Source organism: Scyliorhinus torazame, chromosome 13 (genome assembly GCF_047496885.1).
Source record: "Scyliorhinus torazame isolate Kashiwa2021f chromosome 13, sScyTor2.1, whole genome shotgun sequence".
Taxonomy (NCBI): domain Eukaryota; kingdom Metazoa; phylum Chordata; class Chondrichthyes; order Carcharhiniformes; family Scyliorhinidae; genus Scyliorhinus; species Scyliorhinus torazame.
This window is the reverse complement of record NC_092719.1, coordinates 114,190,495-114,214,350: the sequence shown is the minus strand read 5'-3', so window position 1 is coordinate 114,214,350 and position 23,856 is coordinate 114,190,495. Positions and strand designations below refer to the sequence as shown.

The 23,856-nt window shown below is 51.8% G+C and overlaps 1 protein-coding gene across 1 annotated transcript in view; it reads right to left on the bottom strand.

The window, feature by feature from the left end:
* The window catches only part of LOC140388242 (MAP kinase-activated protein kinase 2-like), a 136,093-nt gene that overhangs the window by 17,170 nt on the left and 95,067 nt on the right, over positions 1–23,856 (bottom strand). Inside the window, exons 3-7 of the mRNA XM_072472077.1 lie at positions 23,075–23,139; positions 22,099–22,178; positions 17,194–17,320; positions 13,484–13,559; positions 5,401–5,525 (exon numbers count right to left, since the gene is read on the bottom strand). Of these exons, the coding sequence (XP_072328178.1) occupies positions 5,401–5,525; positions 13,484–13,559; positions 17,194–17,320; positions 22,099–22,178; positions 23,075–23,139 (473 nt within the window). The remainder of the gene's footprint in view (positions 1–5,400; positions 5,526–13,483; positions 13,560–17,193; positions 17,321–22,098; positions 22,179–23,074; positions 23,140–23,856) is intronic.

Genomic DNA, 23,856 nt, shown 5'->3' with positions numbered 1-23,856 from the left:
CCCCAACCCGGCTGATCACATGGAACGTGAGAGGGCTGAACGGGCCGATAAAGAGGGCACGGGTACTCGCACACCTTAAGAAACTTAAGGCAGATGTGGTTATGTTACAGGAAACGCACCTGAAACTGATAGACCAGGTTAGGCTACGCAAAGGATGGGTGGGGCAGGTGTTCCATTCGGGGCTAGATGCGAAAAACAGGGGGGTGGCTATATTAGTGGGGAAGCGGGTAATGTTCGAGGCAAAGACTATAGTGGCGGATAACGGGGGCAGATACACGATGGTGAGTGGCAAACTACAGGGGGAGACGGTGGTTTTGGTAAACGTATATGCCCCGAACTGGGATGATGCCAATTTTATGAGGCGGATGCTAGGACGCATTCCGGACCTAGAGATGGGAAAGCTGATAATGGGGGGAGATTTTAATACGGTGTTGGAACCAGGGCTGGATAGGTCGAAGTCCAGGACTGGAAGGAGGCCGGCAGCAGCCAAGGTGCTTAAAGACTTTATGGAGCAGATGGGAGGTGTAGACCCGTGGAGATTTAGCAGACCTAGGAGTAAGGAGTTCTCGTTTTTCTCCTATGTCCATAAAGTCTACTCGCGAATAGACTTTTTTGTGCTGGGAAGGGCGTTGATCCCGAAGGTGAGGGGAACAGAGTATACGGCTATAGCCATTTCGGATCACGCTCCACACTGGGTAGACTTGGAGATAGGGGAGGAAACAGGAGGGCGCCCACCCTGGAGAATGGACATGGGACTAATGGCAGATGAGGGTGTGTGTCTAAGGGTGAGGGGGTGCATTGAAAAGTACTTGGAACTCAATGATAATGGGGAGGTCCAGGCGGGAGTGGTCTGGGAGGCGCTGAAGGCGGTGGTTAGAGGGGAGCTGATATCAATAAGGGCACATAAAGGGAAGCAGGAGAGTAAGGAACAGGAGCGGTTGCTGCAAGAACTTTTGAGGGTGGACAGACAATATGCGGAAGCACCGGAGGAGGGACTGTACAGGGAAAGGCAAAGGCTACATGTAGAATTTGACTTGCTGACTACGGGCACTGCAGAGGCACAATGGAGGAAGGCACAGGGTGTACAGTACGAAAATGGGGAGAAGGCGAGCAGGTTGCTGGCACACCAATTGAGGAAAAGGGGAGCAGCGAGGGAAATAGGGGGAGTGAGGGATGAGGAAGGAGAGATGGAGCGGGGAGCGGAGAGAGTGAATGGAGTGTTCAAGACATTTTATAAAAAATTATATGAAGCTCAACCCCCGGATGGGAGGGAGAGAATGATGGGCTTTTTGGATCGGCTGGAAATTCCCAAGGTGGGACTGGGAGCACAGATCGAGGTAGAAGAAGTGGTGAAAGGAATTAGGAGCATGCAGGCGGGAAAGGCCCCGGGACCGGATGGATTCCCAGTCGAATTCTATAGAAAATATGTGGACTTGCTCGCCCCGGTATTGACGAGGACCTTTAATGAGGCAAAGGAAAGGGGACAACTGCCCCCGACTATGTCTGAAGCAACGATATCGCTTCTCTTAAAGAAGGAAAAGGACCCGCTACAATGCGGGTCCTATAGACCTATTTCCCTCCTAAATGTAGATGCCAAGATCCTGGCCAAGGTAATGGCAATGAGAATAGAGGAATGTGTCCCGGGGGTGGTCCACGAGGACCAAACTGGGTTTGTGAAGGGGAGACAGCTGAACACGAATATACGGAGGCTGTTAGGGGTAATGATGATGCCCCCACCAGAGGGGGAAACGGAGATAATAGTGGCGATGGATGCCGAGAAAGCATTTGATAGAGTGGAGTGGGATTATTTGTGGGAGGTGTTGAGGAGATTTGGTTTTGGAGAGGGGTATGTTAGATGGGTGCAGCTGTTGTATAGGGCCCCGATGGCGAGCGTGGTCACGAATGGACGGGGATCTGCATATTTTCGGCTCCATAGAGGGACACGGCAGGGATGCCCTCTGTCCCCATTATTGTTTGCACTGGCGATTGAGCCCCTGGCGATAGCGTTGAGGGGTTCCAAGAAGTGGAGGGGAGTACTTAGAGGAGGAGAAGAACACCGGGTATCTTTGTATGCGGACGATTTGTTACTATGTGTGGCAGACCCGGCGGAGGGGATGCCAGAAATAATGCGGATACTTGGGGAGTTTGGGGATTTTTCAGGGTATAAATTGAACATGGGGAAAAGTGAGTTGTTTGTGGTGCATCCAGGGGAGCAGAGTAGAGAAATAGAGGACCTACCGTTGAGGAAGGTAACAAGGGACTTTCGTTACCTGGGGATCCAGATAGCCAAGAATTGGGGCATATTGCATAGGTTAAATTTAACGCGGTTGGTGGAACAAATGGAGGAGGATTTCAAGAGATGGGATATGGTATCCCTGTCACTGGCAGGGAGGGTGCAGGCGGTTAAGATGGTGGTCCTCCCGAGATTCCTCTTTGTGTTTCAGTGCCTCCCGGTGGTGATCACGAAGGCTTTTTTTAAAAGGATTGAAAAGAGCATCATGGGTTGTGTGGGCCGGGAAGACCCCGAGAGCGAGGAAGGGATTCTTACATAGCAGGGATAGGGGGGGGCTGGCACTACCGAGCCTAAGTGAGTATTATTGGGCCGCTAATATTTCAATGGTGAGTAAGTGGATGGGAGAGGAGGAGGGAGTGGCGTGGAAGAGATTAGAGAGGGCGTCCTGTTGGGGGAACTAGCCTACAGGCTATGGTGACAGCCCCATTGCCGTTCTCACCGAGGAACTACACCACAAGCCTGGTGGTGGTGGCTACACTGAAGATTTGGGGACAGTGGAGACGGCATAGGGGAAAGACTGGAGCCTTGGGGGGGGGAGTCCCCGATAAGAAACAACCATAGGTTTGCCCCGGGGGGAATGGATGGGGGATATGGAATGTGGCAAAGAGCAGGAATAACGCAACTGAAAGATCTGTTTGTGGATGGGAAGTTCGCGAGTCTGGGAGCACTGACCGAGAAATATGGGTTGCCCCAAGGGAATGCATTCAGGTATATGCAACTGAGGGCTTTTGCGAGGCAACAGGTGAGGGAATTCCTGCAGCTCCCGACACAAGAGGTGCAGGACAGAGTGATCTCAAAGACATGGGTGGGGGATGGTAAGGTGTCAGATATATATATATAGGGAAATGAGGGACGAACGGGAGACTATGGTAGATGAACTAAAAGGGAAATGGGAAGAAGAGCTGGGGGAGGAGATCGAGGAGGGGCTGTGGGCAGATGCCCTAAGCAGGGTAAACTCGTCGTCCTCGTGTGCCAGGCTAAGCCTGATTCAGTTTAAGGTATTACACAGGGCGCATATGACTGGAGCACGGCTCAGTAAATTTTTTGGGGTGGAGGATAGGTGTGCGAGGTGCTCGAGAAGCCCAGCGAATCATACCCATATGTTTTGGTCATGCCCGGCACTACAGGGGTTTTGGATGGGGGTGGCAAAGGTGCTTTCAAAAGTAGTGGGGGTCCGGGTCGAACCAAGCTGGGGGTTGGCTATATTTGGGGTTGCACAAGAGCCGGGAGTGCAGGAGGCGAGAGAGGCCGATGTTTTGGCCTTTGCGTCCCTAGTAGCCCGGCGCAGGATATTGCTAATGTGGAAAGAAGCCAAGCCCCCGGGGGTGGAGACCTGGATAAATGACATGGCAGGGTTTATAAAGCTAGAGCGGATTAAGTTCGTTCTAAGGGGGTCGGCTCAAGGGTTCACCAGGCGGTGGCAACCGTTCGTCGAATACCTCGCAGAAAGATAGATGGAATGGAAAAAAGAAGGCAGCGGCAGCAGCCCAGGATCGGGGGGAGGTGGGGGGGAGGAGGAACCAGAAGGACTCTCAGGGTTGTTAATATATACTGTATAATATGTATAGGTCGTTGCGACAGATAATTGTATATTGGACTGTTAAATTATATTTTTGGAGAGTGTTATTTGTGATAAGGCAGTTGCCAATTAGGGTTAGTTTTCATTTTTGTTATTTATTATTTATTCATTTTCTGTTTATAAAATAGGTCATTGTTATTTGTGTTGTTATAATATTGTGTAAAGGATGCACAATGTACTGTGTTGGTTGACCAAATATTTTCAATAAAATATTTTATAAAAAAAAGAGTAAAGCTCCTTCTACACTGTCCCCTCCAAACACTCCAGGACAGGTACAATGCGGGCTTAGGTACAGAGTAAAACTTCTTTGACACTGTCCCCATCAAACACTCCCAGGACAGGTACAGCACGGGGTTAGATACAGAGTAAAGCTCTCTCTGAGTACTACACAGGGTTATATACAGCACGGGGTTAGATACAGAGTAAAGCTCCCTCTACATTGTCCCCATCAAACACTCCCAGGACAGGTACAGCACGGGGTTAGATACAGAGTAAAGCTCCCTCTACACTGTCCCCATCAAACACTCCCAGGACTGGTACAGCACGGGGTTAGATACAGAGGAAAGCTCCCTCTACACTGTCCCCATCAAACACTCCCAGGACAGGTACAGCACGGGGTTAGATACAGAGTAAAGCTCCCTCTACACTGTCCCCATCAAACACTCCCAGGACAGGTACAGCACGGGGTTAGATACAGAGTAAAGCTCCCTCTACACTGTCCCCATCAAACACTCCCAGGACAGGTACAGCACGGGGTTAGATATAGAGTAAAGCTCCCTCTACACTGTCCCCATCAAACACTCCCAGGACAGGTACATCACTGCCTGGTTTGTGGAGGAGGTGGAGGCCCAAAACCCACTTAAAAAGGACCTGGGATCTACATCTGAAGTGGTGTAACCCCCAAGGCTACAGACCGGGTGGGATTAGAATGGGTGGTCAGTTTTTATTTTTAGGCTGGCGCAGCCATGATAGGCTGAATGGCCTCTTTCTGTGCCATATATTTTCTGGGGTTCTAAAGTACAGCACATGTCAGACACTGGGTATTGTATGGAGTTTTAATCTGCATCAAACTCACATGAATAGGGAATTAACTTGTACTTAGATGTCATTAATCGCTTCCTACATAGCCTCTGAATCCTGCAATCACTTAACAGAAAGTATTGACTGTCGGATTATTATAGAAAATGACTTTACCATATCTCCAACTGTGAAATATTAATGGAGGAGTGTCTTTATATATGAACCTGCTGGTTCATTTTATTTGTTCTCAAAGGATCTTATTTATATTCAGTGAATTATGTATTAAGTGGGCTCTCGAACGCTGGCAAGAAATGATGGCTTTGATGACGACAAATTTGCCGAATATTAATCAAATGGAAAAAAGCATGAACAAACATTGAAAAGAACATTTGTTACAGATTACATTCAAAACCTGCTAGAACGAACCTGGCTCAGCACCAGCAGGTCTACAGTAAACAGGTAATACAATGTGGAGACAATGGGCTTCACATTCTGTGTATCCAGTTACCTTCCTCGGAGACGTCTGACCACTCTGGGTTTGGAAACTCATACTGGCCCATTCGAATCCTCTTCTTCATCCCGGGGGAAATGGCCAGGCCGTGATTGGAGTAGAACGGAGGATACCCACACAGCCTGTGGGCACAGGTATGTTGTTTAGCTTGCAAATTGTTCTGTTTCCCCAAGTAACTACCCATCTCTTCTCAAGGACCTTACTGGGGAACAGGTTCACAGATACTGACAACCCTCCAGTACCTCACCCAAAAGAAAGCAGACCAATAAACTATTTGTGACAGAAATCTTATAGATTCATAGGTACCCTAGAGTGCAGAGGGAGGCCATTCAGCATACTGAGTCTGCACCAACCCCCTGAAAGAGCACCCTACTTAGGCCCATGCCTCCTCCCGTAAACGCACCAAATCTTTTGGACACGAAGGGGCAATTTAGCATGGCCAATCCACCAAACCTGCACATCTTTGGACTGTGGAAAGAAACCGGAGCACCCGGAGGAAACCCACGCAGATACGGGGAGAATGTACAAACTCCACACAATCACCCAATTTGAACACGGGCCCCTGGCGCTGTGAGGCAGCAATGCTAACCACTGTGCCGCCCCTTAATCAAGCCAAATCCTGTTTTCACTTTTCACACATTTCCAGCATAAATCAAAAAAAGGCAATCAGAAGCAGAAGGGTTTTGGAGGGCTGGGGTTGGAGGTTGAGGTTGAGGTTTGTTCCTGGCTAAGTATTTTTCTGCTCCTTTACCATTGATCGTAGAAATTAGGTGCCTCAGGGTTGGAAACTTTGACCTTCTAGTTCAGGGTTGACCAACATTTATGCATGGGGGGGGGGGGGGGGGGCACAGTCACATATTTTTGTCCCTCAAGGGGCTGACAAACAAATTTTGGAAAGATAGGGTTTGGCACAACATTGAACATGAAATTCAAAATAAACTTGAGGCACGAAACAAAAAAACAACTTGCTGAGCAAAAATAAAGCAATGTCAAAACAATAAAATGATCATTTAAAAAAATTATTAACAATGAGTGTGGCAGGGTCATAATGTGTATCTGGCTCCCAGACTCAGGGTGCACACTCACTCACCCAATCACGTAGTACTTGAGTGTATGTGCTGGTTTGTAGGGGGAAAGGCGAATGAGAGCCTTCTCTCACCCCCCCCCCACCCCCGCTCTCCCTCACACCCACCGACAGCCCCGCTTTCTCACACACCCGACAGCCCCGCTTTCTCACACACCCACTGACAGCCCCGCTCTCTCTCACACCCACTGACAGCCCCGCTCTCTCACACACCCACTGACAGCCCCGCTCTCTCATACACACCCAATGACAGCCCCGCTCTCTCTCACACCCACTGACAGCCCCGCTCTCTCACCCACTGACAGCCCCGCTCTCTCTCACACCCACTGACAGCCCCGCTCTCTCACACCCACTGACAGCCCCGCTCTCACACACACCCACTGACAGCCCCGCTCTCTCTCACACCCACTGACAGCCCCGCTCTCTCTCACACCCACTGACAGCCCCGCTCTCTCTCACACCCACTGACAGCCCCGCTCTCTCTCACACCCACTGACAGCCCCGCTCTCTCACCCACTGACAGCCCCGCTCTCTCACCCACTGACAGCCCCGCTCTCTCTCACACCCACTGACAGCCCCGTTCTCACACCCACTGACAGCCCCGCTCTCTCACACACCCACTGACAGCCCCGCTCTCACACCCACTGACAGCTCCGCTCTCTCTCACACCCACTGACAGCCCCGCTCTCTCTCTCACCCACTGACAGCCCCGCTCTCTCTCACACCCACTGACAGCCCCGCTCTCTCTCACACCCACTGACAGCCCCGCTCTCTCTCACCCACTGACAGCCCCGCTCTCTCTCTCACCCACTGACAGCCCCGCTCTCTCTCACACACCCACTGACAGCCCCGCTCTCTCACACCCACTGACAGCCCCGCTCTCACACACACCCACTGACAGCCCCGCTCTCTCACACACCCACTGACAGCCCCGCTCTCTCACACCCACTGACAGCCCCGCTCTCTCTCACACCCACTGACAGCCCCGCTCTCACACACCCACTGACAGCCCCGCTCTCTCTCTCACACCCACTGACAGCCCCGCTCTCTCACACCCACTGACAGCCCCGCTCTCTCTCTCACACCCACTGACAGACCCGCTCTCACACCCACTGACAGCCCCGCTCTCTCTCACACCCACTGACAGCTCCGCACCCTCACACCCACCGACAGCCCTGCTCTCTCACACCCACTGACAGCCCCGCTCGCTCACACCCGCTGACAGCCCCGCTCTCTCACACCCACTGACAGCCCCGCTCTCTCACACCCACTGACAGCCCCGCTCTCTCACACCCACTGACAGCCCCGCTCGCTCACACCCGCTGACAGCCCCGCTCTCTCACACCCACTGACAGCCCCGCTCTCTCACACCCACTGACAGCCCCGCTCTCACACACCCACTGACAGCCCCGCTCTCACACACCCACTGACAGCCCCGCTCTCTCACACCCACTGACAGCCCCGCTCTCTCACACCCACTGACAGCCCCGCTCTCTCACACACCCACTGACAGCCCCGCTCTCTCACACCCACTGACAGCCCCGCTCTCTCTCACACCCACTGACAGCCCCGCTCTCTCTCACACCCACTGACAGCCCCACTCTCCCTCACACCCACTGACAGCCCCGCTCTCTCTCACACCCACTGACAGCCCTGCTCTCTCACACCCACTGTCAGCCCCGCTCTCTCTCACACCCACTGACAGCCCCGCTCTCACACCCACTGTCAGCCCCGCTCTCTCTCACACCCACTGACAGCCCCGCTCTCTCTCACACCCACTGACAGCCCAGCTCTCTCTCACCCAAGGGCAGCCCCGCTCTCACACACACCCACTGACAGCCCCGCTCTCTCTCACACCCACTGTCAGCCCCGCTCTCTCACACCCACTGACAGCCCCGCTCTCACACACACCCACTGACAGCCCCGCTCTCTCACACACCCACAGACAGCCCTGCTCTCTCTCACACCCACTGACAGCCCCGCTCTCTCTCACACCCACTGACAGCCCCACTCTCCCTCACACCCACTGACAGCCCCGCTCTCCCTCACACCCACTGACAGCCCCGCTCTCACACACACCCACTGACAGCCCTGCTCTCTCTCACACCCACTGACAGCCCCGCTCTCTCACACCCACTGACAGCCCCGCTCTCACACACCCACTGACAGCCCCGCTCTCACACACCCACTGACAGCCCCGCTCTCTCACACCCACTGACAGCCCCGCTCTCTCACACCCACTGACAGCACCGCTCTCTCACACACCCACTGACAGCCCTGCTCTCTCACACCCACTGACAGCCCCGCTCTCTCTCACACCCACTGACAGCCCCGCTCTCTCTCACACCCACTGACAGCCCCACTCTCCCTCACACCCACTGACAGCCCCGCTCTCTCTCACACCCACTGACAGCCCTGCTCTCTCACACCCACTGTCAGCCCCGCTCTCTCTCACACCCACTGACAGCCCCGCTCTCACACCCACTGTCAGCCCCGCTCTCTCTCACACCCACTGACAGCCCCGCTCTCTCTCACACCCACTGACAGCCCTGCTCTCTCACACCCACTGACAGCCCCGCTCTCTCTCACACCCACTGACAGCCCCGCTCTCTCACACCCACTGACAGCCCCGCTCTCTCTCACACACCCACTGACAGCCCCGCTCTCACACCCACTGACAGCCCCACTCTCTCTCACACCCACTGTCAGCCCCGCTCTCTCTCACACCCACTGACAGCCCCGCTCTCTCTCACACCCACTGACAGCCCTGCTCTCTCACACCCACTGACAGCCCCGCTCTCTCTCACACCCACTGACAGCCCCGCTCTCTCTCACACCCACTGACAGCCCCGCTCTCTCACACACCCACTGACAGCCCTGCTCTCTCACACACCCACTGACAGCCCCGCTCTCTCTCACACCCACTGACAGCCCCGCTCTCTCACACCAACCGACAGCCCCGCTCTCACACCGCCACTGACTGCCCCGCTCTCTCTCTCACACCCACTGACAGCCCCGCTCTCACACCCACTGACAGCCCCGCTCTCTCTCACACCCAGACAGCCCCGCTCTCTCACACCCACCGACAGCTCTGCTCTCTCACACCCTCCGACAGCCCCGCTCTCTCACACCCACCGACAGCCCCGCTCTCTCACACCCACTGACAGCCCCGCTCTCTCACACCCACTGACAGCCCCGCTCTCTCTCACACCCACTGACAGCCCTGCTCTCTCACACCCACTGACAGCCCCGCTCTCACACACACCCACTGACAGCCCCGCTCTCTCACACACCAACCGACAGCCCCGCTCTTACACCGCCACTGACTGCCCCGCTCTCTCACTCACACCCACTGACAGCCCCGCTCTCACACCCACTGACAGCCCCGCTCTCTCTCTCACCCAGACAGCCCCGCTCTCTCACACCCACCGACAGCCCTGCTCTCTCACACCCACCGACAGCCCCGCTCTCACACCCACTGACAGCCCCGCTCTCTCACACCCACTGACAGCCCCGCTCTCTCTCACACCCACTGACAGCCCCGCTCTCTCACACCCACTGACAGCCCCGCTCTCTCACACCCACTGACAGCCCCGCTCTCTCACACCCACTGACAGCCCCGCTCTCTCACACCCACTGACAGCCCCGCTCTCTCACACCCACTGACAGCCCCGCTCTCTCACACCCAGACAGCCCCGCTCTCTCACACCCAGACAGCCCCGCTCTCACACACACTGACAGCCCCGCTCTCACACACCCACTGACAGCCCCGCTCTCACACACCCACTGACAGCCCCGCTCTCTCACACCCACTGACAGCCCCGCTCTCTCACACACCCACTGACAGCCCCGCTCTCTCACACCCACTGACAGCCCCGCTCTCTCCCACACCCACTGACAGCCCCGCTCTCTCACACCCACTGACAGCCCCGCTCTCACACCCACTGACAGCCCCGCTCTCTCACACCCACTGACAGCCCCGCTCTCTCTCACACCCACTGACAGTCTCGCTCTCTCTCTCTCTCACCCACTGACAGCCCCGCTCTCTCTCACACCCACTGACAGCCCCGCTCTCTCTCACACCCACTGACAGCCCCGCTCTCTCTCACACCCACTGACAGCCCCGCTCTCTCTCACACCCACTGACAGCCCCGCTCTCTCTCACACCCACTGACAGCCCCGCTCTCTCTCACACCCACTGACAGCCCCGCTCTCTCACACACCCACTGACAGCCCCGCTCTCTCACACACCCACTGACAGCCCCGCTCTCTCACACTGACAGCCCCGCTCTCACACACCCACTGACAGCCCCGCTCTCTCTCACACCCACTGACAGCCCCGCTCTCTCTCACACCCACTGACAGCCCCGCTCTCTCTCACACCCACTGACAGCCCCGCTCTCTCTCACGCCCACTGACAGCCCCGCTCTCTCACACACCCACTGACAGCCCCGCTCTCTCACACACCCACTGACAGCCCTGCTCTCTCTCACACCCACTGACAGCCCCGCTCTCTCACACCCACTGACAGCCCCGCTCTCACACACCCACTGACAGCCCCGCTCTCACACACCCACTGACAGCCCCGCTCTCACACACCCACTGACAGCCCCGCTCTCTCACACCCACTGACAGCCCCGCTCTCTCACACACCCACTGACAGCCCTGCTCTCTCACACCCACTGACAGCCCCGCTCTCTCTCACACCCACTGACAGCCCCGCTCTCTCTCACACCCACTGACAGCCCCACTCTCCCTCACACCCACTACAGCCCCGCTCTCTCTCACACCCACTGACAGCCCTGCTCTCTCACACCCACTGTCAGCCCCGCTCTCTCTCACACCCACTGACAGCCCCGCTCTCACACCCACTGTCAGCCCCGCTCTCTCTCACACCCACTGACAGCCCCGCTCTCTCTCACACCCACTGACAGCCCTGCTCTCTCACACCCACTGACAGCCCCGCTCTCTCTCACACCCACTGACAGCCCCGCTCCCTCACACCCACTGACAGCCCCGCTCTCTCTCACACACCCACTGACAGCCCCGCTCTCACACCCACTGACAGCCCCGCTCTCTCTCACACCCACTGTCAGCCCCGCTCTCTCTCACACCCACTGACAGCCCCGCTCTCTCTCACACCCACTGACAGCCCTGCTCTCTCACACCCACTGACAGCCCCGCTCTCTCTCACACCCACTGACAGCCCCGCTCTCTCTCACACCCACTGACAGCCCCGCTCTCTCACACACCCACTGACAGCCCTGCTCTCTCACACACCCACTGACAGCCCCGCTCTCTCTCACACCCACTGACAGCCCCGCTCTCTCACACACCAACCGACAGCCCCGCTCTCACACCGCCACTGACTGCCCTGCTCTCTCTCTCACACCCACTGACAGCCCCGCTCTCACACCCACTGACAGCCCCGCTCTCTCTCACACCCAGACAGCCCCGCTCTCTCACACCCACCGACAGCCCTGCTCTCTCACACCCACCGACAGCCCCGCTCTCTCACACCCACCGACAGCCCCGCTCTCTCACACCCACTGACAGCCCTGCTCTCTCACACCCACTGACAGCCCCGCTCTCTCTCACACCCACTGACAGCCCTGCTCTCTCACACCCACTGACAGCCCCGCTCTCACACACACCCACTGACAGCCCCGCTCTCTCACACACCAACCGACAGCCCCGCTCTCACACCGCCACTGACTGCCCCGCTCTCTCACTCACACCCACTGACAGCCCCGCTCTCACACCCACTGACAGCCCCGCTCTCTCTCACACCCAGACAGCCCCGCTCTCTCACACCCACCGACAGCCCTGCTCTCTCACACCCACCGACAGCCCCGCTCTCACACCCACTGACAGCCCCGCTCTCTCACACCCACTGACAGCCCCGCTCTCTCACACCCACTGACAGCCCCGCTCTCTCTCACACCCACTGACAGCCCCGCTCTCTCACACCCACTGACAGCCCCGCTCTCTCACACCCACTGACAGCCCCGCTCTCTCACACCCACTGACAGCCCCGCTCTCTCACACCCACTGACAGCCCCGCTCTCTCACACCCAGACAGCCCCGCTCTCTCACACCCAGACAGCCCCGCTCTCACACACCCACTGACAGCCCCGCTCTCACACACCCACTGACAGCCCCGCTCTCACACACCCACTGACAGCCCCGCTCTCTCACACCCACTGACAGCCCCGCTCTCTCACACACCCACTGACAGCCCCGCTCTCTCACACCCACTGACAGCCCCGCTCTCTCACACCCACTGACAGCCCCGCTCTCTCCCACACCCACTGACAGCCCCGCTCTCTCACACCCACTGACAGCCCCGCTCTCACACCCACTGACAGCCCCGCTCTCTCACACCCACTGACAGCCCCGCTCTCTCTCACACCCACTGACAGTCTCGCTCTCTCTCTCTCTCACCCACTGACAGCCCCGCTCTCTCTCACACCCACTGACAGCCCCGCTCTCTCTCACACCCACTGACAGCCCCGCTCTCTCACACACCCACTGACAGCCCCGCTCTCTCTCACACCCACTGACAGCCCCGCTCTCTCTCACACCCACTGACAGCCCCGCTCTCTCACACACCCACTGACAGCCCCGCTCTCTCACACACCCACTGACAGCCCCGCTCTCTCACACTGACAGCCCCGCTCTCACACACCCACTGACAGCCCCGCTCTCTCTCACACCCACTGACAGCCCCGCTCTCTCTCACACCCACTGACAGCCCCGCTCTCTCTCACACCCACTGACAGCCCCGCTCTCTCTCACGCCCACTGACAGCCCCGCTCTCTCACACACCCACTGACAGCCCCGCTCTCTCACACACCCACTGACAGCCCCGCTCTCTCACACCCATAATGCCAGAACAACTGGCTAACCAAAGGACTCCTGGAGAGTAGTGGATAAGATTAAGGGGGGAAAATCGATGAAGAGAAGCCTTGGGAGATAAATGAAGCAGCTACTTACAGAATATACATGATAACTCCGAGCGACCACATGTCACACGACTTGTCATATTTCTCTGGACCCAAGACCTCTGGAGCTGTGACAACACATGGGAATGTGAATCGCAATCCAGGACAAGGCGAACCAAACTGATTTGAAAATAAAAATATGGTCCAATATATCCTTAAGGGGAATGGAAATATCATTGCACTATTCCCTCACCAAAGGCACTCCTAGAATTAATAAAGAAGTCGCATTATATATTAATGTCATATTTGTGTCGCAGGATGTATGAACAATATGAAGTGCTATATCCAGATGATGCACTGTGCATCATTATATAAATTTAGCATGGTGTTATACCCTCAAGATTGCCAGAGGTGGTGATAGATAGTATAATTTGAGAAGCTGGCCTTTAGTAGCATATTTTGAGCTTTTTCATAGAATTTACAGTGCAGAAGGAGGCCATTCAGCCCATCGAGTCTGCACCGGTTCTTGGAAAGAGCACCCTACCCAAGGTCAACACCTCCACCCTATCCCCATAACCCAGTAACCCCACCCAACACTAAGGGCAGTTTTGGACACTAAGGGCAATTTATCATGGCCAATCCACCTAACCTGCACATCTTTGGACTGTGGGAGGAAACCGGAGCACCCGGAGGAAACCCACGCACACACGGGGAGGATGTGCAGACTCCGCACAGACAGTCACCCAAGCCGGAATCAAACCTGGGACCCTGGAGCTGTGAAGCAATTGTGCTATCCACAATGCTACCGTGCTGCCCTGAACGTTTGAACTATTGAACATCTCGGGATGATCAATCATTAGTTCATTAGAAATGACCTTTCGTTTCAACTCAGCAATTGGCTCGGTCATACTCAACTTCCTCCAGGTCAGTGATGAAGGGAGAACTGTTATAAAAGAGATTATATGCTCTTGGATGATGACATTCCCTCCAACAGAGAAGTTAATGTCTTACCTAAAAGGTAAGTCAGATTTGTATATCTGCAGACTGAGGCAAATTTGGTCATTGACAGACAAATGTCAAGTTAGAGTCAATGCTAGGTGACTAACTCTACTGACAAAGGACTGGATCATGATGTAAGAGTATCAAACTTTAATTCCGTCTCCTGGCTTGCTAATGATTTCTGCTTGGAGTAAACAGATGGAGACTATGTTTGGAAAACTGGTGGAAAGGTGGGACTGAAAAGGACAGGTGTCCTGGATGGGACCATGGGCTTCAGACCCAAAGCAAGAAAACATTTTAATCTATAGTATAAATTACATGACTCCGGGACATCCCAAAGTGTAATGTTGTAGCTGGGAGTATGGCTCTGCAGATGTGTCTTAAGTGGCACTTGCATCCACCTGTGCCATGCAAATGGAGTGCCCTTCTCATTGAGCCACAAACTCTGGTGAGGCCATCACTGGCATGGCCACTGGGATCACAACCCAAACAATTGTGCTGCCAACATCATTTGTTCACAGACTCTTGAATCCAAAACCATGCTGGTCAATATACTTGATGAGGATGCTCTCTCTCCCAAGGCAGAAGATATCCTTCACCGTATCAAATGTGGTCAGACTGTTATTTCTCTGCAAGATCAAGACCAATTGTCTTCTCAGCTGCTAGCATTCAGGCACACTTGTTAAGGCAGGATATATGAGCTGCCCCTCGCGTGAGGTGTGGTGACCTTCAGCTAAATCACCACCAGTCACCTCTCAAAAGGGATAGCAGCCTATGGTCCTCTGGGGCTGTGGTGACGTTTACATTTGATATAAATACAAAACATTTCATGCAGAACCAATACTGCAGCTCTGTGTTTTGCTTTTCCTGTCACTAAGCCTCTGGATATTATTTGCAGAGCTAATCATCACATGCAGAATGCAAGCTGTGCCTTCTGCACTGATGTCGCACTGCTGTTAAGGAGAGAGAGAGGCTCAATGAAAGCTGTGGAGAGTCAGAAGGAAATACACTTCTGATCATCCCATAATGTCCAGTTATAGGGTAAGAGTGGCACTGGGCCAGCAAGTGAGGAATCTCCCAACCATCTTGTCTGAGGAAGGTATATGTTACTGCAAGAATCTGCCTCGGAAGTGAGGTGGGATTTTCTGAGGCCCCATGTCAGCAGTTGGGCCTTGCCTGCAGCCAGAGGTTAACTGGAAAACTACTGGCTTTAATGTCTCACTAAGCTGCACATGCATGTGAGGCTAATGGTACAGAGCCTCAGGAAAAGTTGCCTGCTGAATAAATTCTCTACTGTTTGGACAATCACATTGTCCCTAGGGGGACGAGGCCTATACTGATCCACCTTTGGCAGACAGGAATTTACATTCCCTGGTCAGGAATATCCTCCCATGAAAGTTAACAGCAAATTACTGTGGACTCTGGAGTCTGAAAAAAAAGAGATGTTGGACAATCTCAGCAGGTCTGACAGCAGCTGTGGAGAGAACAGATCCAATGTTTCGAGTCTAAACAAAGAACAATACAGCACAGGAACAGGCCCTTCGACCCTCCAAGCCTGCACCGGTCATACCAACCTTTGCCAAAACCCTCAGCATTTCATTGTGCCGTATCCCTCTCTACCCATCCTATCCATATGTTAAGATGCCTTTGGAACACCGTTAATGTATCTGCTTCCACAACCTCCCCTGGCAAAGCGTTCCAGACACTCACCACCCTCTGCGTAAAAAACCTGCCTCGCACATCTCCTCTAAACTTTGCCCCCTGGTGACTGACCCCTCCACCCTGGGAAAGATTCATCCACCTGGAAACGTTAGCTTCGTTCTCTCTCCACAGATGCTGTCAGACCTGCTGAGATTGTCCAGTATTTGCTGTTTTTGTCTCCCATTAAGGTTGTTGGGGATAAATGCAGAACCCCAGCCCTGCTACACTGCGGAATCTCCAATTCTAAGAAACCTATGCACTGTTGCTCTCTCCCCGTGCTGAAAGTAAGATATGCTACTGAAGACCAACTTCCCAAAGATTCCCCTTCCATCGGTCTTTCCTTCCTTGAAAAATCCTTTGGCTTTTAAATTAGAAGTGTAGGATCCACTAATCACAAATTCCCCATTTATCTATGATCATTCTTCAGAGTGTGGACACTATTAGAAAAGTTGGCATTTATTGACCTAGGGAAGATGGTGGTGGGCCTTCTTGAAACACTGTAGCCTATGTGATGAAGGAATCCGACAATGTCGTTAGGCATAGGGAGTTTGTCCTGCATTGAGGATCTTGTCCCTTCAGCTCAGTTTCTCCATTATAAAAAAAAGACAGCACTCTTTTTCTCCATTCTTTCATGGGATATTGGCCGAGCTTGTTGCCTATCCATAATTCCCCCCGAACCGGGTGTCTCAGTTGGCCATTTCAGAAGGGCAGTGCTGACCATATCGCTGTATGAGTCAATGTAGGTTAGACCGGGTAAGGACAGCAGATTTCCTTAATTAAAGCACATTAGTGAACCAGATGGGTTTTTAACAACAATCAACAATGGGTTCCATAGTCATCATTAGGCTTTCATTTCCAGAATTTAAAAAAATTGGATTCAAATTTCACCATCTGTCACGGTGGGATTGGAACCTCGATCCCCAGAACATTACCCTGGGTGTCTGGATTACTAGTCCTGTGTTAATACCACTACATCACCACCACCCTTTCTGGTTAATTGACCTTGCTGTATTATTCATGAGAGATATTCGCATCAGAGAAAGTATGACTCTTAATACTGACCAACATAGTACGGTGTGTAACAGGGTGTTGCCAGAGAGTTGTGAAGTGTTGTCTCTTTCGCAAACCCAAAATCCGTGAGCTTGAGGATTGCGTTCAAATCTTTTGAAGTGTACAACAAGTTTTCTGGCTGCAAAATTCAAATGAATATCAAGGGTGTTTTAAAAAAAATGAATAAGCAACTAGCAGAATTGGATGTGGCCCTTTGATTTGTATCGCTGCAGGTATTGAACCACTAGTCATGTACATTGACAATAGAATAACCCGCACCTTTCAGAAATGGTTTACATACAACAACTTACATTGACGTGCAGTCACCGGCAAAGATAACTGACAAAATCTGCACAAAGAACTATCTTGGAAATATCCTGAAAATAATCAGCACAGCAGGAAAATGCCCTGATCTTGTGCATCTGTCCAATCAAGCAGTTGGGGTCTTATTTTATTTTATTTTTTTTTTAAAAAGAGTACCCAATTATTTTTTTCAAATTAAGGGGAAATTTTCATTTCATTTCATTTCATTTAGCATGGCCAATCCACCTACCATTCACATCTTTGGGTTGTGGGGGTGAAACTCACGCAGACACGGGGCGAATGTGCAAACTCCACACGGACAGTGACCCAGGACTGGGATCGAACCTGGATCCTCAGCGTCGTAGGCAGCTGTGCTAACCACTGCGCCACCATGTCTCCCATGTCGGGTCTTATTTTAACATCTCATCCACAATATAGCACCTCCTACAATGCCTCCTTCATTTTTGCAGTTGTGGAGTGGGGCTTCCTAGCTTGAGAGGTGTGAGTGAAGAGGTCTGAACTACAATGCCAGTTTGCATTTATATAGCACCTTTCATGTACTAGAACCTGCCACGTCAGCACGGCTTCGTCAAGGGGAGGTCACGTCTGACAAATCTGTTAGACATGATGTGGAGATTCCGGCGTTGGACTGGGGTGGGCACAGTAAGAAGTCTTATAACAATAAGGTTTGTTTGGAATCACTAGCTTTTGGAGTGCAGCTCCTTCATCAGCTAAGTGAAGAGGTGAGTTCCACAAACACATATATAGACAAAGTCAATGATGCAAGATGATACTCTGAATGAGAGTCTTTGCAGGTCCAGACGGTGCGACTGGAGAGAGGGATAATCACAGGTTAAAGAGGTGTGAATTGTCTCAAACCAGGACAGTTGGTAGAATTTTGCAAGCCCAGGCCAGATGGTGAGGGGTGAATGTAATGAGACATGAATCCAAGGTCCCAGTTGAGGCTGTACTCATGCATGCGGAACTTGGCCATCAGATTCTGCTCGGCGATTCTGCGTTGTCGCGCGCCCTTTCGGCCGCCTTGGAGAACGCTTACCCGAAGATCAGAGGCTGAATGCCCTTGACTGCTGAAGTGTTCCCAGGCTGGAAGGTAACATTCCTACCTGGTGATTATCACACGATGTCCGTTCATCTGTTGTCGCAGCGTCTGCATGGTCACGCCAATGTATCATGCCTCAGCACATCTTTTACTGCAGTGTATGAAGTAGACAACTTTGGCTGAGTCAAAAGAGTATGTATCGCGTACCTGGTTGATGGTGTTCTCACGTGTAATGGTGGTATCCATGTCGATGATCTGGCACGTCTTGCAGAGGTTGCCACGACAGGGTTGTGTGGTGTCGTAGTCGCTGTTCTCCTGAAGGCTGGGTAGTTTGCTGCAACCAATGGTCTGTTTCAGATTGCACGGTTGTTTGATGGCAAGTAGTGGGGGTGTGGGGTTGTCCTTGGCAAGATGTTTGTCTTCATCGATGACGTGTTGAAGGCTGCGAAGATGTCATCGTAGTTTCTCTGCTCCGGGGAAGTCCTGGAATACGAAGGGTACACTGTCGGCTGTGTCCCGTGTTCGTCTTCTGAGGAGGTCGGTGCAGCTTTTCGCTGTGACTCGTTGGAACTGTCGATCGATGAGTTGAGCGCCATATCCCGTTCTTACGAGGGCATCTTTCAGCGTCTGTAGGTGTCGGTTATGTTCCTCCTCGTCAGAGCAGGTCCTATGTATATGGAGAGCTTGTCCATAGGGAATGGCTTCTTTAATGCATTTAGGGTGGAAGCTGGAGAAGTGGAGAAGTTATCCGTGGGTTTGCGGTAAAGTGAAGTGCTGAGGTGATCGTCCTTGATGGAGATGCGCGTGTCCAAGAATGCAACCGATTCTGGAGAGTAGTCCACGGTGAGTCTGATGGTGGGCTGGAACTTATTAATGTCATCGTGTAGTCGTTTCAGTGATTCTTCGCCGTGGGTCCAAAGGAAAGAAATGTCATCGATGTATCTGGTGTATAACGTCGGGTGAAGGTCCTGTGCGGTGAGGAGGTCTTGTTCATACTTGTGCATGAAGATGTTGACATATTGAGGTGCAAATTTGGTCCCCATGGCTGTTCAGTGTGTCTAGATGAAGAACTTGTTGTCGACGGTGAAGACGTTGTGATCCAGGATGAAGCGGATGAGTTGTAGAATTGCTTCTGTTAGAGTTCTTTGAGGAGATAACAAGGAAGTGAGACAAAGGAGAACCAGTGGACGTGATTCATTTAGATTTCCAGAAGGCCTTTGACAAGGTGCCACATAGGAGACTGTGAAATGGTTAAGAGCCCATGGTGTTAAGGGTTAGATCGTGGCATGGATACGGGATTGGCTGACTGGCAGAAGGTAGAGAGTGGGGATAAAGGGGTCTTTTTCAGGATGGCAGCCAGTGACTAGTGGTGTGCCTCAGGGGTCTGTGCTGGGACTACAACTTTTCACAATATACATTAATGATCTGGAAGAAGGAACTGAAGGCACTGTTGCTAAGTTTTCAGATGATACAAAGACCTGTAGAGGGACAGATAGTATTGAGGAAGCAGGGGGCTGCAAAAGGACTTGGATTGGCTTGGAGAGTGGGCAAAGAAGTGGCAGATGAAATACAATGTGGAAAAGTGTGAGGTTATGCACATTGGAAGGAGGAATGGAAGCATAAGCTATTTTCTAAATGGGGAAATGCTTCGGAAATCAGAAGCAAATGGGACTTGGGAATCCTTGTTCAAGATTCTCTTAAGGTTAACGTGCAGGTTCAGTCAGCAGTTAGGAAGGCAAATGCAATTTTCTCATTCATGTCGAGAGGGCTAGAATACAAGAGCAGGGATGTACTGCTAAGGCTGCATAAGGCTCTGGTCAGACCCCATTTGGAGTATTGTGAGCAGTTTTGGTTCAAAACTGGAAGGAAGTATATGCTGGCCTTGGAAAGGGTCCAGAGGAGGTTCACAAGAATGATCCCTGGAATGAAAAGCTTGTTGTATAAGGAACGGTTGACGACTCTGGGTCTGTACGTGTTGGAGTTTAGAAGGATGAGGGGGGATCTTATTGAAACTTACAGGGTACTGTGAGGCCTGGATAGAGTGGACGTGGAGAGGATGTTTCCACTCGCAGGAAAAACTAGAACCATAGGACACAATCTCAGACTAAAGGGATGATCCTTTAAAACAAAGATGAGGAGGAATTTCTTCAGCCAGAGGGTGGTGAATCTGTGGAACTCTTTGCCACAGAAGGCTGTGGAGGCCAAATCACTGAGTGCCTTTAACACAGAGATAGATAGGTTCTTGATTAATAACAGAATCAGGGATTATGGGGAGAAGGTAGAAGAATGGGGATGAGACAAATATCAGCCATGATTGAATGGCGGAGCAGACTCGATGGGCCGAGTGGTCTAATTCCGCTCCTATGTCTTGTGCTCTTAACCAAAAAGTAATGATTAAAGTTAAGTCAAAAATAATAAGCTAGCTGAATACTCCAACACTCTGCTCCAGTAACACCACCAAAACAGGTTAGTTAATTCAACACTTCAAAACACTTCGGGTTCATAGGAGTGATCGATCAGAGCTGGCAGCATAACTGGCCAAAGTTTATGTCTCAAACACTGTAGTGCCCCAGCTCACTCACACCTGTCTTTTCCTCCCTGGCATTGTGGGTTCAAGTCCCACTCCAGAGACTTGAACACACAATCTAGACCAACCCTCCACTGCGGTACTGAGGATATGCTGCACTGTCTGAAGTCCCAGCTATCAGGTGAGAGGTTAAACCCTCTTAGCGGGACATACAAGATGCCATGGTGCTGTTTGAAGAAGAGCAGAGGAATTCTCCCCGGTAAAACAGATTATATGGTTGGTACTTCATTGCTGTCTATGGGATCTTGCTGTGTGCAAATTGGCTGCCACATTTCCTGCAACAGTGGCTACATTTCAAAAGTGCTTGATTGGCTGCAAAACATTTTTTGATTTCCTACAGTCACAAAAGGAGCGTGAGAATGAAAGATTCCTTTTCTTTCTACTCTGTGTCATCACTTTCCTTACACTCAGTCAGTCTATCTCCCAGAATCCCTACAATACAGAAGGAGGCCATTCGGCCCATCGAGTCTGCACCAATCCTCTGAAAGAGCACTCGACCAAGGGCCACTCACCCGCCCAATCCCGTAACCTAATCTGAACATCCCTGGACAGTAATCAGCAATTTAGCATGGCCAATCCACCTAACCCTGACATCTTTGGACTGTGGGAGGAAACTGGAGCACCCGGAGGAAACCCACGCAGACAAGGGAGAACATGCAAACTCCGCACAGACAGTCACCAAAGGCCGGAACCAAACCCGGGTCCCTGGCGCTGTGGTCAGCAGTGTTAACCACTGTGCCACCGTGCTTTTAACGAACATACGAGCACCATCGCCTTTCCTCAGTGCATTTCTCCACCCCCGTATTCAAATGGTATATTTCCCAGCTCAGGCCGATCTCCTTATTTTCCTCTCAATTGGATTTTAGTTAAAAATAAATGATGTTAAAACATCTGAATCAGTCAATGATAAGGGACTTTTGCCTTAGCCCAGAAACATGTCTACCAATTGCAACTGCTCAGGTCTTACCTTGACATCCCTGTGAGCAATGTTCATTGCATGAAGGTACTGAATAGCACTCCCTATATCCCTCATTATTTCTGAGGCCTCTGTAAAATACACAAAGGAATCAAAAGAGGGTCCACTGGACTGACCATTTGTATGCAACATATTTCAGACACCATCAATGTGGAGAATGTCATGTTTCAAGTAAATTGTTATTCAACAACAGTGGCTGTGCATGTGTTCAGCAAGGAGCAGGGTCAAATTCAGATTCAGAAACCTAACCTGTGATGTAACAACTCAGAAATGTGTCTTGGTTTTATAATGCTCCAGATGAGAGATGTGGGAATAGAACACTTTTCATTTCATGGACATACCAGCACCAAGCACTTCCAACACAGTGTATAACAGCCACCAGAGTAAAGCGCACAGCACCTCAACGCCAATCCGAGAACCCCGACTAATTTTCCCAACTCTCTAACTCAGAGAAACCAACATCAGTTGTAGTGCTTCTCCATCGTTTATTTTGCGGAGATCAGCTAACTCAGTAACTTGTTACACGGCTCCATGACCCTTTGTATAAAACGGGTCCAACCTGGCACTCCCGGATCCTCTAACTTACGAATTGTAAACATGCATCCTGCGGTGTTTGATGCTGCTTCACCTGGTGCAGTGACCTCCTTGCATCACTGCTACTTTCCTTCCATTACCTTGAACACAGAGATCACCTCAGCTTAAAATAAACACCAGCTCCTCAACCTGCCCTGGCAGCTCAAATTCCTGACATCTGGAATTGACCACTCGCCTTTGTATCCTCTGAAGGGCTGTGACCTCCTTCCAACGATTAGATAACTAGAACAGCGCCCTTGAGCTTGACTGACACCACTGTGTGATATTTATAACCGGAGTGAGTTCCCCTGTTGTTTGTCTGACAATGAAGCAAGGTCACAGAATATAATGAGGACAAGTGAAACGGTCTGGAATGTCGAGCCTCATAACTTACCCCTCTCAGTAAACGCCTGATCCCCCCGATCCTGGATCCTGTTGAACAGTTCACCTCCTTCCATACTGTCAGGGTGCAACGGAGAGTCAAAGAGCATAGATTAGTAAGGAGACATGGCTAGCAATTGCCCAGAGGACTCGACCCACAGTATTCTGTATTTTGTACCTTCAAAATTATATCAGAGTTTTATAACAAAACCCAATAAAACATTTTTTTTTAAAAATACATCAGAGTTTGCAGATCCAAAAACTAAAATGCAAGACACTAGCAAAGATAGGGAATGGCAGAAAATTCCGTCTCCTGTATCTTGAGACTTGTATGCACTGGAGTCTCCGAGAGTAAAAGGTGACGTGATTGGAAAATAGATGATCCGGAGGGGTCTCCACAGGGTGGATAAGGAGAGAATGTTTCCTCTTGTGGGAGAATTTAGAATTTGGAGTCACTGTCTAAAAATGAGGGGTTGTCCATTTAAGACGGAGATGAGGCCATATGTTTTCACAGTGTCATGGGTCTTTGGAACTCTCTTCCTGAAAAGGCTGTGGAAGCAGAGTCTTTGTATGTTTTTAAGGCAGAGGTGGATAGATTCTTGGTGTGGGAGTGATAGGTTATCAGGGATAGGCAGGATGCAGATTTGAGGTTACTAACAGTTCAGCCATGATCTTATTAACCAGGTTAACCAGAAAGAAATCCATCTAATAAGGAGCTTATTAAACAACCCCATAAAAAATCTATGATCACCTCCAACAGACTACCAGATAGAGGAAATACCATTGGCTCCAAGC